The 17002-nt window shown below is 53.4% G+C and overlaps 3 protein-coding genes across 3 annotated transcripts; all 3 read left to right on the forward strand.

Annotated features, from left to right (window-relative positions):
* Positions 1 to 856: 856 nt before the first annotated feature.
* Positions 857 to 4452, forward strand: J4E86_002756 (uncharacterized protein; the record flags this gene model as incomplete). Its single annotated transcript, XM_051443314.1, has 10 exons — positions 857 to 946; positions 1003 to 1081; positions 1137 to 1597; positions 1647 to 1831; positions 1884 to 3073; positions 3125 to 3256; positions 3307 to 3852; positions 3904 to 4067; positions 4115 to 4232; positions 4283 to 4452. 10 exons carry the CDS (start codon positions 857 to 859, stop codon positions 4450 to 4452), a joined length of 3135 nt encoding a protein of 1044 aa, XP_051304809.1.
* Positions 4453 to 6052: 1600 nt separating this feature from the next.
* J4E86_002757 (uncharacterized protein) lies at positions 6053 to 8085 on the forward strand (the record flags this gene model as incomplete). The annotated part of the gene is made up of 3 exons (XM_051443315.1): positions 6053 to 6146; positions 6302 to 7275; positions 7324 to 8085. The coding sequence occupies 3 exons, from the start codon at positions 6053 to 6055 to the stop codon at positions 8083 to 8085; spliced, it is 1830 nt and encodes a 609-aa protein (XP_051304810.1).
* Positions 8086 to 8649: 564 nt separating this feature from the next.
* Positions 8650 to 16061, forward strand: J4E86_002758 (uncharacterized protein; the record flags this gene model as incomplete). The annotated part of the gene is made up of 4 exons (XM_051443316.1): positions 8650 to 8711; positions 8761 to 8825; positions 8881 to 15611; positions 15672 to 16061. 4 exons carry the CDS (start codon positions 8650 to 8652, stop codon positions 16059 to 16061), a joined length of 7248 nt encoding a protein of 2415 aa, XP_051304811.1.
* Between the last annotated feature and the right edge of the window lie 941 nt (positions 16062 to 17002).

Raw genomic sequence — 17002 nt, forward strand, 5'->3', positions numbered from 1 at the left:
CTGGTACCTTGGCTGTGGCGCTGCGCACCCAGCGAGAATGCTTGCTGCATGTGCGAGCGCAAGCCTCGGGTGATTGTGGCAAAGACATAATGGTGTGGTAGGCCGGCGGTGTGGTGCGGATGCACTTGGTCCGGCAGTGACAGTATTTGCCGATAGGTTCTAGGCGCAGGCGTGAAGGTCTAGATCCTGTGCGAGGACGAACACGACGAATGGGTAGGAGCCTGTTGTGAGATACTTACTGCTTTGTGTGTTGCTTCAGGGTCTTTCATATGTTAATGGCGCCTGCCGTGTACGCTATTCCGATGATGCAGGGCACTCTAGATCGAATGGTAAGTATGAGGCTGCAGGTACGGCTTTGTCTGCGAGCTAAGTCGCCGCTATTCGACAACGAAAGCGTGCGCATCATAACAAGTCGACATCCGGATGGTCGGTGTGATATCTCGCGATGCTCGTTGGCATGCTGGAAGGAAAGACCTCGGTCGCGTGCGGTGATGAGTAAAAGCATGCATCGTGGTGGTGTTAGACAGGGAGAGTGCATTGACCGCCACGTGCGCTAACGATGCTAGGAGGGAAAGCCGCGATTCTGATCCACACAAAATTAACTACTGCCCCTCCATCATCACGTCCCGCACAAGCTGCACAAGCCCGACGAGGCGCAAAATCGAGGGAAAAAGCACGCGTGCCTTTATCCTGACACAGTCCCTCCCGCCAATTCTTACCCCAACGCGCTGCTTGCGGGTGCAAAGACAGCAGGAACCTCGCCCGAACCCCCACTGCCCTTTCTCACCGCACCCACCCGCCGTCTTGCTTAGGCCATCTCCCAGCCCTCCGCAGACGCTGCCGCACATTCGCAACCATGGACGTTGCCGGCCTGCGGGACCGGATCCAGGCGACGCTTGACGCCAACGCCGCCATCAGACAGCAAGCCGAGCTCGATCTCAAGCATGTGCGTGTTGAAAGCCGGAATGCTGCCTGCCACACGGAAAACTGATAGACATATAGGCCGAAGAAAAGCCAGGCTTCGTCGATGGCCTGCTGAACGTCCTCGAGCAGGAACAGAACAACGCCGTGCGCCTGTCGAGTAAGGATGCGCCTGATGTTGCCCGATAGGCCCTGGTTACTAACATCTACCCCAGCCGTCGTCTACCTCAAGAACCGCGTCTCCAAGGGCTGGTCGCCTGCCGAGGAATACAGCCAGGCCATCCCCATACCAGAGGAGGAGAAGGCCGCCTTCCGCAGTCGCCTCGTCCCTGTCCTCGTCGCCTCCCCGCCACAAGTGCGCATACAGCTCATTCCTACCCTCCAAAAGATACTCGCATACGATTTCCCCGCCAAATGGCCCGACTTCCTCGACATCACTGTACAACTGCTGAACGCGGGAAACATCGAATCAGTCTTCGCCGGTGTCCAGTGCCTGCTGGCGATATGCAAGATCTACAGATTCAAGTCGGGCGAGAACCGGGCGGACTTCGACAAGATCGTCGCCATGACATTCCCCCAGCTGCTCAACATCGGTAACTCGCTAGCTGGCGAGACGAGTCTAGAGGCTGGAGAGATATTACGGACGGTGCTCAAGGTGTACAAGCATGCCATCTACGTACGATCCCACAAACACAACATGCGGTCGGCAGCTAACAAGATCGCAGTTCGACCTCCCCGCATCCCTCCGCGAACAGCAAGTCATGGTTGGCTGGTGTACACTCTTCTTGACCGTCGTCGGCAAGGAGCCCCCGGAGACGTCCCTCCCCGAAGATCTCGACGATCGGGAAGTAAACCACTGGTGGAAGGCGAAGAAGTGGTCGTACGCGAACTTGAACAGATTGTTCGTCAGGTACGCGACACGATACTGCACGCTTCACGCGGGCTCGGCTAACAGGGAACAGGTACGGCAACCCGTCCGCGCTGGGCAAGAACAACGAGATCGACTACACCGAGGTCGCCAAGACCTTCATCACGAACTTCGCTCCCGAGATCCTCAAGGTCTACCTCCAACAGGTCGAGAAATGGGTCGGAAAGCAAGTCTGGCTGTCAAAGGCCAGCTTGTACTACACACTCAACTTCCTCGACGAGTGCGTCAAGCCCAAGTCCATGTGGACTCTCCTCAAGCCACACACCGACAACCTCATCGCGCATCTCATCTTCCCAGTATTGTGTCAGTCGGATGAGGACATTGAGCTCTTCGAGGAAGAGCCACAAGAATACCTGCACCGCAAGCTGAACTTCTACGAGGACGTGACCGCACCCGATGTCGCCGCGACAAACTTCCTAGTTACCCTCACGAAGAGCCGTCGTAAGCAGACGTTTACCGTGTTGAACTTTGTCAACGAGGTGGTCAACAAGTACGAGGCCGCCCCCGACAACGAGAAGAACCCGCGAGAGAAGGAGGGTGCTCTGCGCATGATTGGTACACTGTCTGGCGTCATACTGGGAAAGAAGAGTCCGATCGCAGACCAGGTCGAATACTTCTTCGTCCGCCATGTTTTCCCCGAATTCCGCAGCCCCCACGGTTTCCTCCGCGCACGCGCGTGCGACACACTCGAGAAGTTCGAACAGCTCGATTTCAAGGACCCGAACAACCTCATCATCATCTACCGCAACATTCTCGAATCCATGGCCGACCCGACGCTCCCAGTCCGTGTCGCCGCTGCTCTGTCACTGCAGCCTCTCATCCGCCACGACGTCATTCGCACCAACATGAAGCAAAACATTCCTCAGGTCATGCAGCAACTCCTGAAGCTTGCCAACGAAGTCGATGTCGATGCGCTCGCAAACGTCATGGAGGATTTCGTCGAGGTCTTCGCCCCGGAACTCACACCCTTCGCTGTAGCGCTCAGCGAACAGTTGCGCGACACCTACCTGCGTATTGTGCGGGAGTTGGTATCAAGAAACCAAGAGAAGGGCGAAGACAGCGAGTACGGCGACTTCCTTGACGAGAAGAGCATCACCGCGCTTGGTGTACTGCAGACGATTGGTACCCTTATCCTTACGCTTGAGAGCACTCCCGACGTTCTCCTACATCTGGAGACCATTCTTATGCCTGTCATTACCATCACGCTCGAGAACAAACTTTATGGTACTTGACCCTAAAACTCAACCCTGCATTTCCGTACTAATCTAATGACAGATCTATACAACGAGGTCTTCGAGATCATCGACAGCTGTACCTTCGCCGCCAAGAGCATCTCTGGCACCATGTGGCAAGCGTTTGAGCTGATCCATAGGACATTCAAGGCTGGTGCCGAGCTATATCTCGAAGGTATGCGCGTTCTTCTCTGCTAACCGCGGTAATTTGCTGACCATGCATAGACATGCTTCCCGCGCTCGAGAACTTCGTCAACTACGGTACCCCAACTTTGATCCAGAACCGGCAATACCTCGATGCCATCGTCGACATGGTCAGAACGATCTTCAAGGACGACAAGGTTGGCGGCGTTGATCGCATCTGCGGCTGCAAGCTGGCTGAGATCATCATGCTCAACATGCGTGGCCATGTTGATGACTACGTCCCAGAGTTCATTGGACTCACCATGCACGTCCTCATGAACGATGAACCCAAAGTTAAGTCCTTGAGGATACATCTCATGGAAGTGGTCATCAACTCCATCTACTACAACCCCGCCCTGGCACTGCACGTGCTCGAGACAAACGGCTGGACGAACAAGTTCTTCAGTCTCTGGTTCTCGAGCATCGATAACTTCACCCGAGTTCACGACAAGAAGCTGTGTATCTCCGCAATCTGCTCCCTCCTTACCCTATCAGCCCAGAATGTACCTGTCAGCGTACAGCAAGGCTGGCCACGTCTATTGCAGGGCGTTACCCGGTTGTTCCAGACCCTCCCCGCAGCTTTGAAAAGTGAGTTTGCATTCTGATTCATCCCACCCGCAATGACTAACAAATGCACAGACCGCGAAGAAGCCAAGAAGGAAGACACCTTTGATTACTCCGCCGAATTCGAAGAAGAAGAAGACGAGGAGTGGGAACAAGAAGCTGACTGGAACAACGAGGCTGACGAAACTGAGGATGTCAAGGACGAGAGTGCCGCTTACCTCGACTTCCTTAACGAGGAGGTAAGTTCAGCATTTTTAATGTTCAAGTTCCAAGCTGACCAAAGCAGGCGCAAAAGTTCAGTTCGCTCGATGATGATGACGATGACGAGCTGGAAGAGGAAAGTCTCCTCGAGACACCGCTTGACAAGGTGGAGCCATACGGCATGTTCAAGCACGCATTGCTCCGTAAGTACTGTTCATCGAGCTACGCTAGAGCTTATGCTGATTGTACTCAGGTCTTCAACAGGAGCAGCCCGCGCTTTACGAGAACCTTACCAAGAACCTCAGCCCAGAGGAGCAACAAGTGGTTCAGGGTGCCGTTCACCAGGCCGATATTATCGCCCAAGTCCACGCTGAGGCTCAAGCAGCTGCTGCTAACGGCCAGCCAGGGTTACCGCAGCAGTAGAGTTGCTCCATCGATAGCATGGCCTTCATCCTCCAGGAAATGGCTGATCGAGCATACGTCGCTCGAAACGCCATCGGACAAATCGCCCCAGATGTTGCTGGAGAAGCATGGCTCAAGGAAGTTCGCACAAGGCTGTCCCATCCATGTTGGAATGATGTACAACGATACGGCAAACACTTACTTGGAGTTCCGGCAAACACCATTCGGCGCACATACAAGATCGAAAGGAGGAGGCACCACAAGCTATCTGTTGAAGGAGCTGTGAGGCAGTTCAAAGAAGGGGCAAACTAAACACCGTGGAGCCTACATTGAGGCCAGATTTTTCAATTTGCATGTTTTATCCCCAGTGTAGTCTGCAAAACTGTTCAGGTCCTTCTCGGTCAGGTGGGCCTACGTAGCAGCTGGACCCCCTCTTTTAGCGAGCATTTTGGCGTTTTGATTCTCTCTCGGGAAGAAGTTTTGAACCCGGAGGTTTGTTCCGGTAGTTGGCTGATAGTCGGGGTGGTGGGGTGGTGTAGTTATGGCGTTAGGCTTGGTTGGTACGAATGTTATGAAAAGAGGAGGACGATATCCACGAGAGGCACTATTGCTTTGGAATGATAATCATGTATGCGTGATGAAGGTTGTTGCAAAGGCCAAAAGGCCGCAGTAGATAGTTGTTTCCTCTTATAGGAGCACATTATGCAAATCCGTTACCTTGATCTGAGATTATCACTTAACTGCAGCATCTCTTTCAGGGGAGGAGGTGGACACCTTGCAGTTTGTGAAATGTGCAAGTCTTGACTGGCTCGATGGTATCGGTTTTGGTACAGTATCTGCGGTTCCATCCCCACCATGAGTATGAAAGATCATGTGCTAGAGTCGGAAATGCTGCTACCTTCGTCATCAAGATATTCTCCTGGAGTGATTTGCAGTCGTGACGACAACACGTAATCGATCCAATATCCTGTTCTCGGTTGGTTCAATGTCTTCGGTCTTGGTAGGTAACAGCAACCACAGTACCATCTTAACCACAAGTTTAATATCGTGTGCTCTACGCAGAAATTCTGCTGCCTTGGGGATGGTTGAGTATTAAGTCTCGCCTTTTCGGCGATACTGCTTCATTCATCATCCTCCTCTTCCTCATCTGAAGTTCATACAATTACCCAAAGTCACACTCGAAGTCATTGCAATCGGGTCATCACAAGGTACCAAAGTACAATCTCGAAGACCAAGCCCAACCTAGAACAAGACCGCAGTCTAAGTCAAAGGCGCATTCCATTCTTTCGGTCATCACGAGACGACCTGTACGTCAGATTGGCGAGTTGCTGTCGCCCTGTCGATCGCGAGGGAAAGTCGCGGCGCGCGCGCTATCGATAAGCCACGGACTACGCCTATGACGCTTGTTTGATTATCGCAACCCGAAACGTGGTAACAAGCATCGTGCCGGCAGCCTCACTCGCACAACACCTATTGCAGCCTCGAAACGATTCCTTATTCCTACACGACTTGCGAATCTCGCGACCATCTCCCGAGTCGACCCTTTGCCTTTCCCGCAGCTACGCCCGGTTGGGAAGCGTGATCTAGTGCGGCACAGGATTGCGCGTGCAAGAAACTAGACATGTCGCGTCCGACTGTCAGTAAGGCGAGGACGGAGTATCCGATATTCGCTGCGACGTTTGCGAGTAACAGGCCTGGCGTCCTCGTTGTAGGAGGTAAGTTACCCTCATGCCGACATCGCCAACTAGACTGACTCGAATACAGGTGGTGGGGGTGTGAGTACTGACCCTGTATCAAAACGCGATTGACGCGCCTGCTGACCACTGCTCATATTAGGCTGGACGATCCGGTGTCAAAAACCAAATCACAGCATTCGACTTCACCTCACGAGCGCCGACCGTACAACCATTCGCGGAAATCGAAGCGAGCAAGGACGACTCGATAACGTGTTTGGACAACCTGTCTACGAAAGATGGCCTTATCCTGTTCGCTGGAAACAATAGCAGTGAGGATGACCGACTAAAGGGCAACAATGAACACCTGAGGGCATTCGAGCTGAAGTATCCGAATGGTGCTGAGAAAAGAGATGGAAACGTTGAGTACCTCAGCAAGACAACGCTCTTCACCGCACCGCAATCGAGTTCCGCAAAAAAGGAAGCCTACCAACGTATCGTGAAACTCTCGAAACCCCAACGATCGACCTCGAATACACCCAGCAGACGGATCGGAGCGATCGCATCAAGTCTTGGAGACGATAACGAGGTCGTCATCTTTGCCGCTACATCTACGAGACCTACGGATCAGGACGTCATAGGGCGAATCAGTTTACATAATGGCCAGGAAGCTAACGACATGGACTTTTGGACACAAGAGGAGGGGAAATATCAGCTAGCTTACGTCACCGATTCGAAAGTCTTCGTGCAGACTGTCAACTGGGATTTCGATTCAAGGAAGAGCAAGGGAAAGAACGAGCACAGGAAGCTCTATACCATGCCACACGTGGAGAAGGGCGCGAGGAGTAAGCTGCGATGTGTACGGTGGCTTTCGCCGAAACATCTGCTACTATTAAAGAACAAGCCTAGCAGAAGCGGCGTGGAGTTGCTCCTCTTACATCTCTACGAAGAAGGTCCGGCAAGCGTTGTCCTAAGGAAAGCAATGCCCAAGCACGTTAAGGCGGCTACAGATCTGGACGTCAGCTTGCTCGATGCAGATAAGGATGGCGCCTATCAAATTGCTATTGCGATCGCAGCGATTGACATATCCTTGACGGTGTATACGATGGACTACCATGGACCTGCCAGAGATTCTCTGAGCTCGTTTCACGCGTTCAATAGCTATGATAACGTAAGCGTACAGACACCAGAAGAGCCCAACACGCGCTAACAAAAGCAGGTTCACGAAGTGCAAATGACAAAAGCTGTCTTCTCCCCATTCTACAAGCCGGAAGTACCAGCTGGTCGTCAAGCGCCACCCCAGTATCTGCGTCTGGCGAGTACGTCTTTGGGAAACACGATCAGCATCGAGACATTCCAATTACAGGACATCGGGTCACGCTATGTTCTCCAGACGGCACGTTCGAGAAACATGTTCACAGCAGCAACCTATCTCGTCATTGCCATGGTCGTCGCAGTGGCCGCTCTCCTGATCCAGTCACTCATAGATCCAGAGGGCAACCTTACCAAAGGCATACTTCCCGCCAGTCTACAAAATGCAGCAAGCCAGCACAAGACTTTTGGCGAGACACTGCGCGAGAAACGTCACAACGCCATCCTCAACAATGCGGACTCACCGGTGATTAAGACATCACATCGGATCGCTGATCTACTACATCTCCATCTCCCTCACGTCCTCTCTGACACCAAGCCATCCGAGCCATCCGGTCAACAAAAGGCGCTTGTCATACATCATGACCCTGAATCTGACGGCACACTCAGTACAGAGGTTCACGCTCGAGATGAGGATGTCTTGAAGAAGCACGCCTCTGCGAGAAAATGGGAAGAGCTCAGCCACGAAGAGAAGAGCCAATGGAAGGAGAAGCTGAGCGATGCGGGTATGTGGGCTGTGGGTGAGGGTGAGACTATCCTGAAATCGATATTCTTCGGACAGATCGGTGGAGTCATTGGCCATGTTGCAGAGGGTGTATTGGCTGGCTAAGACATGTCACGGTGAAGGGACGGCTGCACAACGGCGACGGATGGTAGCATGTGTGTGGGCTTTGTAGTGTGTGATACCTAATTTCTACTACCTGAGGTTATGGAACTCTCTCAATGTGATGCTGCGCGATGAATGGATGTGTATCATGTTGAGCGGGAAGTGTCTCTAATACTGGGTTGTCATTGGACTATTGTGTGTACAACAATGACACGGGTACTTTGCCTTTACGAAGGAAAGTGGGATAGATGGCATGTGGGGTGATTGATCCAGTCTTTTACCTTTGCTCGTGCGGTAGGCCTGGCCACACTCACCCGGTATCCTCACCGCGTTGCTAATCACGGGCTGGTGTTGCGGATCCCCGGTGTGCGCTTTGGGTTAGCTCCCGAGGCTCGCGTGAGGTCAATGCGCTAGTCCGCGTTCGTGACATACGGCTGCAGCGTCCAGTAACTTTGGCAACACCAATTCTCCCCACGCGCCCCTCTACAACACTCTTTCCGCTCCTTTTCATGGATGGAGTGAGACCACAAACTCTTGCTGCGAAAGGCTTCCGTTGAAGCAGTCAAGATGTCGCAGCAGGGTCCCCTTTCGGCCAACCTGGACCGCATAGTCCACGACCTACGGTCAAAGTGAGCTCCATACAGTACAACCATTGCGACGGGCGGCTGACAAACCAAGAAATGACGAGACGCGACAGCGAGCAGCAACCGCGCTGCGACAGCAGGTCGAATCGGCGCATCGAGGTGAGAGACAACGCGAAGAACCCCGCCCAAGCTATGGGAAACTGACGTTGTGCAGAACTCGCGCCCAACGTCTTCACCACATTCAACAATGAAGTTTACACCAAGATCTCGGGTCTCATCGTCACCGGCACCGACTCGAACGAACGCATCGGCGGCATCCACGCGCTCAACGCCCTGATCGACTTCCGCGGCGACGATGCGGGCCAGAAGACGACGCGGTTCGCCTCATACCTTCGGGCGGTAATGCGGGGTCAGGACATCACAGCCATGGTGGTCGCGGCCAAGGCCCTGGGACGACTCGCGAAGCCCGGCGGTACACTCACGGCGGAGCTGGTGGAAGCGGAGGTCAAGGGCGCATTGGAGTGGCTGCAGCTGGAGCGCCTGGAGAACAGACGCTTCGCCGCTGTCCTCATCCTGCGCGAACTGGCGAAGAACTCGCCTACGCTCATGTACCAATGGATTGCGCAAATCTTCGAGGTCATCTGGGTCGCCCTACGAGATCCAAAGGTCCTCATTCGGGAGTCCGCCGCCGAAGCCATCAGCGCCTGCTTCGAGATCATATCCCCCCGCGACTCGCAGATGCGCCAGCTCTGGTTCGGAAAAGTCTACGACGAGATCCTACGCGGCTTTACCATCAACACGAATGAAGCGATTCACGGTTCCCTCCTTACCATGAAGGAGCTCCTCGACAAGAGCGCCATGTTCATGAACGACCAGAAGTACAAGGAGACGGTTGAGCATGTACTGAAGTACCGGGAGCACCGCGATGCGCTCGTACGGAGGGAGGTGGTGCTCATCATACCCATCCTCGCTGGTTATTCGCCAACCGAGTTTGCGACCAAGTACCTACACCAGTGCATGCTACATCTCCAGGGTCTTATTAGGAAGGACCGCGACAGGGACAAGGCATTCGTGGCCATTGGACAAATCGCAAACGCGGTCGGAGTCGCCATCTCACCATACCTGGAGGGCATCCTAGGCTTCATACAGGAGGGTCTGATCGCGAAGGCTCGTAACAAGGCCGCTATTAACGAAGCGCCCATCTTCCAATGTCTCAGCATGGTAGCGGCAGCCGTCGGTCAGGCACTCACCAAGTCTGTTGAGCGGTTACTGGATCCCATCTTCTCCTGCGGCTTGAGCGACGCACTCTTCCAAGCTCTTGTAGACATGGCTCATTACGTACCACCATCACGCCCTATGATCCAAGAAAAGCTCTTGGACCTTCTCAGCCAGATTCTTGCTGGCCGACACTTTCTACCCCTCGGCAGTCCCTTCCAGATCTCACAACCTCCACAAATATGGACACGCGACCACAAGGACCCTTCGATCATCCCCCAGCGGGAGGCAGAGATCGCGCTGGCGCTACACACGCTCGGTAGTTTCGACTTCACAGGCCATGTGCTGAACGAGTTCGTCCGCGATGTTGCCATCCGATACGTTGAGGCCGATAACGCTGAGATCCGGAAGCGCGCCGCCCTGACTTGCTGTCAACTTTTCGTCAAAGATCCTATTGTTCACCAGACTAGTACTCATGCAACAAAGGTGGTGGGCGACATCATTGAGAAGCTCTTGACTGTCGGCGTAGGCGATGTGGAACCCGACATTCGGTGGGATGTCCTCATGGCACTGGATGCACGTTTCGACCGTCATCTCGGAAAGGCAGACAACGTCCGCACTCTGTTCCTCGCTCTCAACGACGAGGTCTTTGCTATCCGAGAGGCTGCTATGTCCATCATTGGCCGCCTGACGGCCGTTAATCCTGCCTACGTCTTCCCTTCCTTGCGCAAGGTCCTACTTCAGCTGTTGACTGAGGTCAACTACGCCAACAGCCCTCGCAGCAAGGAAGAGAGCGCCAAGTTGATTAGTAGTCTAGTCGGTGCCGCGGACAGCCTAATCAAGCCACTGATAGATCCCATTGTTGAGGTTCTGCTACCCAAGTGCAAAGACTCAAACCCCGAGGTTGCTTCAACAACGCTCAAGGCTATTGGCGACCTCGCCACAGTCGGCGGCGAGGGTATGGTCAAGTACATCAAAGATCTCATGCCCGTCATCCTAGACTTTATGCAAGATCAGACGTCGGATGCTAAGCGATTCTCGGCTCTGAAAGCTCTCGGACAGCTGGCGACAAATGCCGGCTATGTCATAGAACCGTACCGGGAATATCCAGAGCTGATGAACATTCTGATGAGCATCGTCAAGACGGAACCAGAAGGTGAACTCAGAAGGGAGACTGTTAGGCTCATGGGTACCCTTGGAGCCCTGGATCCAGACGAGTACCAGAAGATCATGGAACAGTCACCCGACAAGCACCTGATCTTGGAAGCGCAGGCTATCACTGATGTCTCGCTCATCATGCAGGGCACGACTCCTTCGAATGAGGAGTACTACCCTACAATTGTCATCAGCACGCTCATGGGACTACTTAAGGATCCGTCTCTTGTGCAGTACCACACTGCCATTGTCGAAGCTGTCATGAACATCTACGCGACCATGGGATTGAAGTGTGTTCCTTTCCTCAGCCAGGTTGTACCTGGCTTCCTTCACGTCATCCGATCAACGCCAGCTGGACGATCGGAAGGCTACTTCAACCAGCTTAGCCAGCTTGTTCGAATTGTTCGCCAGCACATCCGGCCATACCTACCTAGCATCCTTGCGACGATCAAGGAGTACTGGAGTAGCAGCCCGCAGCTACAAGCTACCATTCTTTCTTTGATCGAGGCTATCGCCCGCTCGCTGGAAGGCGAGTTCAAGGTCTACCTGGCTGATGTTCTACCTCTCATGCTGAGTGTTCTTGATTCCGACCAGACTGGCAAGCGGTTGCCATCAGAGCGTGTGCTACATGCCTTCCTTATTTTCGGCTCCAGTGCGGAAGAGTACATGCATCTCATCATTCCGGTCATGGTAACTATGTTCGACAAGCCAGGCCAACCCATCCAGATCCGGAGACATGCCATCGAAACACTAGGACGGTTATCGAAACAAGTCAACGTCTCTGAGTTCGCTGCGCGTATCGTGCATCCCCTCTGCCGAGTGCTTTCCGGTAACGAGCCAACCCTCAAGCAGACTGCGCTCGAGACGCTCTGTGCACTCATCTTCCAACTTGGTCCGGACTACATCCACTTTGTACCGACCGTCAACAAGATCCTCATCGCGCACAAGGTACCCCATGAGAACTACGGACGTATCGTATCAAAGCTGCAGAAAGGCGAGCCACTACCTCAAGATCTCAGCCCAGATGAGCGATACGGCGAAGACGATGAGGACTTGAACCCTGCGGAGATCCTCACTAAGAAGTTGGCGGTCAACCAGCAGCATCTCAAGCAGGCCTGGGAGGCTTCTAACAAGACCACCAAGGAAGACTGGATCGAATGGATGCGAAGGTTCAGTGTTGAACTTCTCCGAGAGTCGCCACAGCAGGCACTACGCGCCTGCACACCACTGGGTAGCGTGTACAATCCGATCGCACGCACACTGTTCAACTCGGCGTTCGTCTCATGCTGGACTGAGCTCTACGATCAGTATCAAGAAGAGCTTGTTCGGTCTATAGAGACAGCACTCACGTCGCCCAACATTCCGCCAGAGATTCTCCAAGTCCTACTCAACTTGGCAGAGTTCATGGAGCACGACGACAAAGCCTTACCGATCGATGTGCGGATCCTGGGTATGTATGCTGGAAAGTGCCACGCTTTTGCCAAGGCACTGCACTACAAGGAGCTCGAGTTCAACGCGGAACAGAATTCCAGCGCTGTGGAAGCCCTTATCAGTATCAACAACCAGCTGCAACAGACCGACGCAGCATTCGGTATATTGCGCAAGGCGCAGAACTACGCGGATGTAGAGTTGAAAGAGACTTGGTTCGAGAAGCTGCAGAAATGGGACGAAGCCCTTGCTGCCTATCAGAGGCGCGAGCTCGAAGAACCCGACTCTTTCGATGTCACTATGGGCAAGATGCGCTGCTTGCACGCTCTGGGCGAGTGGGACCTGCTTTCCAGCTTATCAAAGGAGAAGTGGGCCAACGCGACGCAGGAGTATCGTAAGGCGATAGCACCGCTTGCTGCGACGGCCGCCTGGGGTCTGGGCAAGTTTGCGGACATGGACAACTATCTCGGTGTCATGAAGGAACAGTCGCCCGATCGCGCTTTCTTCGCCTCCATTCTCAACATCCACAACAACCGCTTCGAGATTGCTGTCGATGAGATTGCCAAGGCTAGAAAGGGTCTCGACACAGAGTTGAGCTCGCTCCTTGGAGAATCATACCAACGCGCATACTTGCCGATGATTCGTGTTCAGATGCTGGCAGAGCTCGAGGAGATCATGCAGTACAAGCAGAACGAGGGTAATCTTGAGAAGCAGCGCAGCATGCGCAAGACCTGGATGAAGCGGCTTAGAGGACTGCAACCGAACCCTGAGGTCTGGCAGCGCATGATCAAGGTCCGACAGCTCGTCATCTCACCAAAGGAGGGTACGGATATGTGGATCAAGTATACCAATCTTTGCCGCAAGAGCAACAGGATGAACCTCGCGAACAAGGCGCTCCAGAAGTTGCTCGACATCGAGAGCACTGGCGACAGCACTGTGGTTGAGTTCGTCCGCAACAACGCCCATGAGATCTCGCACCCAGTCGCATACACGACCTACAAGTACATGTGGGCCGATCAGAACTTCAAGCAGGAGGCTCTTGATAGTATGAAGGACTTCACCGGACGACTATCTGAGGATCTCGCGATGCGCACTAGGGCTGCGACCAACCCGATGATGGGACAGAATGGGATGAACGGTATGTCCAATGGTCAGCACATGTTCACGAACATCAACCCCTTTGCTGCCACCAATGGACACAGTGGAGTCAATGGTATGAATGGTTCAAGCATGCTAAACGGGTCGTCCATAGGTGCCTCACCTACTGAACTGGCCGAGAGCCATCGCCTACTCGCCAAATGCTACCTCAAGCAAGGTGACTGGCAGCAAGAACTCCAAGACGGCGAGTGGGAGCACGAGTTCGTTCACGAGATCCTAGCCGCTTATGCGGCTGCCACACGCTACAACAAGGACTGGTACAAGGCCTGGCACGCTTGGGCTCTTGCCAACTTCGAAGTCATCAACTCCATCACATCCAAGTCTGACCGGGAGGCCACTGAAGTACCTAATAACATTATCCACGATCACGTCATCCCGGCTATCCAGGGCTTCTTCAAGTCAATCGCACTGTCTTCAACTAGTTCGTTGCAGGATACGCTGAGGTTGCTTACCCTATGGTTCAGCTATGGTGGACGGGAAGGCGTCAACCGCACCATCACAGAGGGCACGAAGTCTGTGCCAATCGACACATGGCTCGAAGTCATTCCCCAATTGCTTGCTAGGGTCAACCAACCCAACGCCGTGGTTCGGCAATCGATTCATCAGCTGCTTATCGAAGTCGGCAAGGCACATCCTCAGGCTTTGGTCTTCCCATTGACTGTCTCGATGAAGTCGGATGTATCGCGACGTCAGCGATCCGCTAAGGAACTCATGGAGGCCATGCGCGAGCACTCGCCGAAGCTGGTCGAACAAGCAGATCTTGTGAGTCACGAACTCATTCGTATTGCTGTGCTCTGGCATGAGCAATGGCATGAGGGTCTTGAGGAAGCCAGTAGGCTCTACTTTGGCGATCACAACATCGACGGCATGTTTGCTACTCTCGCCCCACTCCATGCGATGCTCGACAAGGGACCTGAGACTCTACGTGAAATCTCATTCATCCAATCATTCGGTCGCGAACTCCAAGAAGCCCGGGACTGGTGTAATACATTCAGGACATCCGGTGAAATAGGCGACCTCAACCAGGCATGGGATCTCTACTACCAGGTGTTCCGCAAGATCGCTCGTCAATTGCCGTCCTTGATGACGCTTGAGTTGCAGTATGTCTCACCAAAGCTCAAGGACGCGCATGACCTTGAACTTGCTGTTCCTGGAACGTACCAGGTTGGCAAGCCGGTTATCCGCATCATCTCGTTTGACCCTGTTGCATCCGTCATCCAGTCCAAGCAGCGACCCAGGAAGCTGGAAATGCGCGGAAGCGACGGGAAAGCACACACCCATGTCCTCAAGGGCCACGAAGACATTCGTCAAGACGAGCGTGTCATGCAACTCTTCGGTCTCTGCAACACGCTGCTCTCCAACGATGTGGAGTCTCGTAAGCGACACCTTAATATCCAACGCTACGCCGCGGTCCCGCTTAGTACGCAATCCGGTCTGCTTGGTTGGGTCCCTAACAGCGACACTCTGCATGTGCTCATCCGCGAGTACCGCGATAGTAGAAAGATTCTCCTCAACATTGAGCACCGCATCATGCTGCAGATGGCGCCTGATTACGACTGCCTCACGCTCATGCAAAAGGTTGAAGTCTTTGGCTACGCGCTCGACAACACAACAGGCCAGGATCTCTACCGCGTCTTGTGGCTCAAATCTAAATCCTCAGAAGCCTGGCTTGATCGCCGCACAAACTACACGCGTTCTCTCGCCGTCATGTCCATGGTCGGTTACATTCTGGGTCTCGGCGATCGCCACCCTAGTAACTTGATGCTGGACCGCGTCACCGGCAACATTATTCACATTGATTTCGGCGACTGTTTCGAAGTAGCCATGCACCGGGAGAAGTACCCGGAGCGCGTACCGTTCCGCCTCACGCGCATGTTGACGTATGCCATGGAAGTCAGTAATATCGAGGGTAGCTACCGGACGACTTGCGAGCACGTCATGCGCGTGTTGAGGAGTAATAAGGAGAGTGTCATGGCTGTGCTTGAAGCTGTAAGTCCCCTTCCTTACCCCATAATCATACATGATTTGATTTACTAACCCCACAAACAGTTCATCCACGACCCCCTCCTAACCTGGCGCCTCAACCACCGCGACACCTCCCCCGAACCAAACTACCCCTCCGAACGCCGCCAATCCATCATGGTCGCCGACCCCGCAAACCCCAACCCCAACGACCCCCACCAAATGCCCAGCATCGTCGGTCGCCCCCGCCACCGCTCCTCCATTGCTCCTCCCCAGAACAACGACGTCGACGCAAAGGAAGTGCAGAATGCACGTGCCTTGCAGGTGCTCAGCCGTGTTAAGGAGAAGTTGACGGGTAAGGATTTCGGGAAGGGCGAGGAGTTGAGGACCGAGATGCAGGTTGATCGGTTGATTAAGGAGGCGACGAATTTGGAGAATCTTTGTCAGCATTATATTGGGTGGTGTAGTTTTTGGTAGGTGAACTTGTTTCGTCGTTTGCTGTTTGTCAGTGGCCAGACGAATGACAAGGGATGGTATGGGTATGAGCGAACGAGTGTTTCATGGTTGGGTGTTCTTTGGTAGCATTAGCGTTGGCATGGCATGGTTTTGGGCGTGGAGTTCCGGGCTGTCATGGGCGATGTTTCGTGTACTTTTACGATAACTTTCCCTTTTCTTCAACTCCAACAGCATTGCAGTGGTGCTTTTGGTGTTGGGGGATATGAGATGTGTGGGGTTAATGATGAACTACTGCCTTATGACCAGTTCTCTATATGATTACGTGAGTGTTTTGCAGTGGTGTTGAAAACGGGTTAGACGGCGTAGATATTGGTGTGTTGAACACATACTACTGGTCATACGCGTTGTTCAGATGTCAAAAAAGGGTAGGCGGATAGAATGCTACCTTTGGTGACTTGCCCTGCCGTGCTTACCGTCCAAGATACAGTACATGCCACAGGGTCTGACTAGTCAGCCCGTCAGTAACGCTGATGTCTGCATGAACTGCTGACAATGCATGAAGGGTCTTCCATGACGTTGTTCTGCGTGGAGACATGCATGGAAGGATCCGAAAAGACTGGGTCTAGTACTGTCGAAGGTCGCTAAGACGAACGTTGCCCGCCATGCAAACGTGATTTGTGGATATGAAGAACTTGTGGTAACATGTGCCGGGGAAAGTATAGAACGAGTGGGGTCTAGATCATCTACATGTGTACCATTTGCAGAACGGGTTCTCTTTTCTGCCGTGCTTGCCAGTACCCAGGCGGAACAACGGCACAAGATGCACCATGTTACCAGCTGTACGGATTCAGTGGTCTAGACTAAACTCTGGAGTTGATATGTTATATGCCGATTCTTGTCCGTGAAGTATAACGCAGATTTCTCGGCATTGTAAAGTCGGTACCCTCTTTGACGGGTAAAAG

The sequence above is a fragment of the Alternaria arbusti genome (genome assembly GCF_024043155.1).
Source record: "Alternaria arbusti strain BMP 1465 chromosome Unknown scaffold_3, whole genome shotgun sequence".
NCBI classification, from domain to species: Eukaryota; Fungi; Ascomycota; class Dothideomycetes; order Pleosporales; family Pleosporaceae; genus Alternaria; species Alternaria arbusti.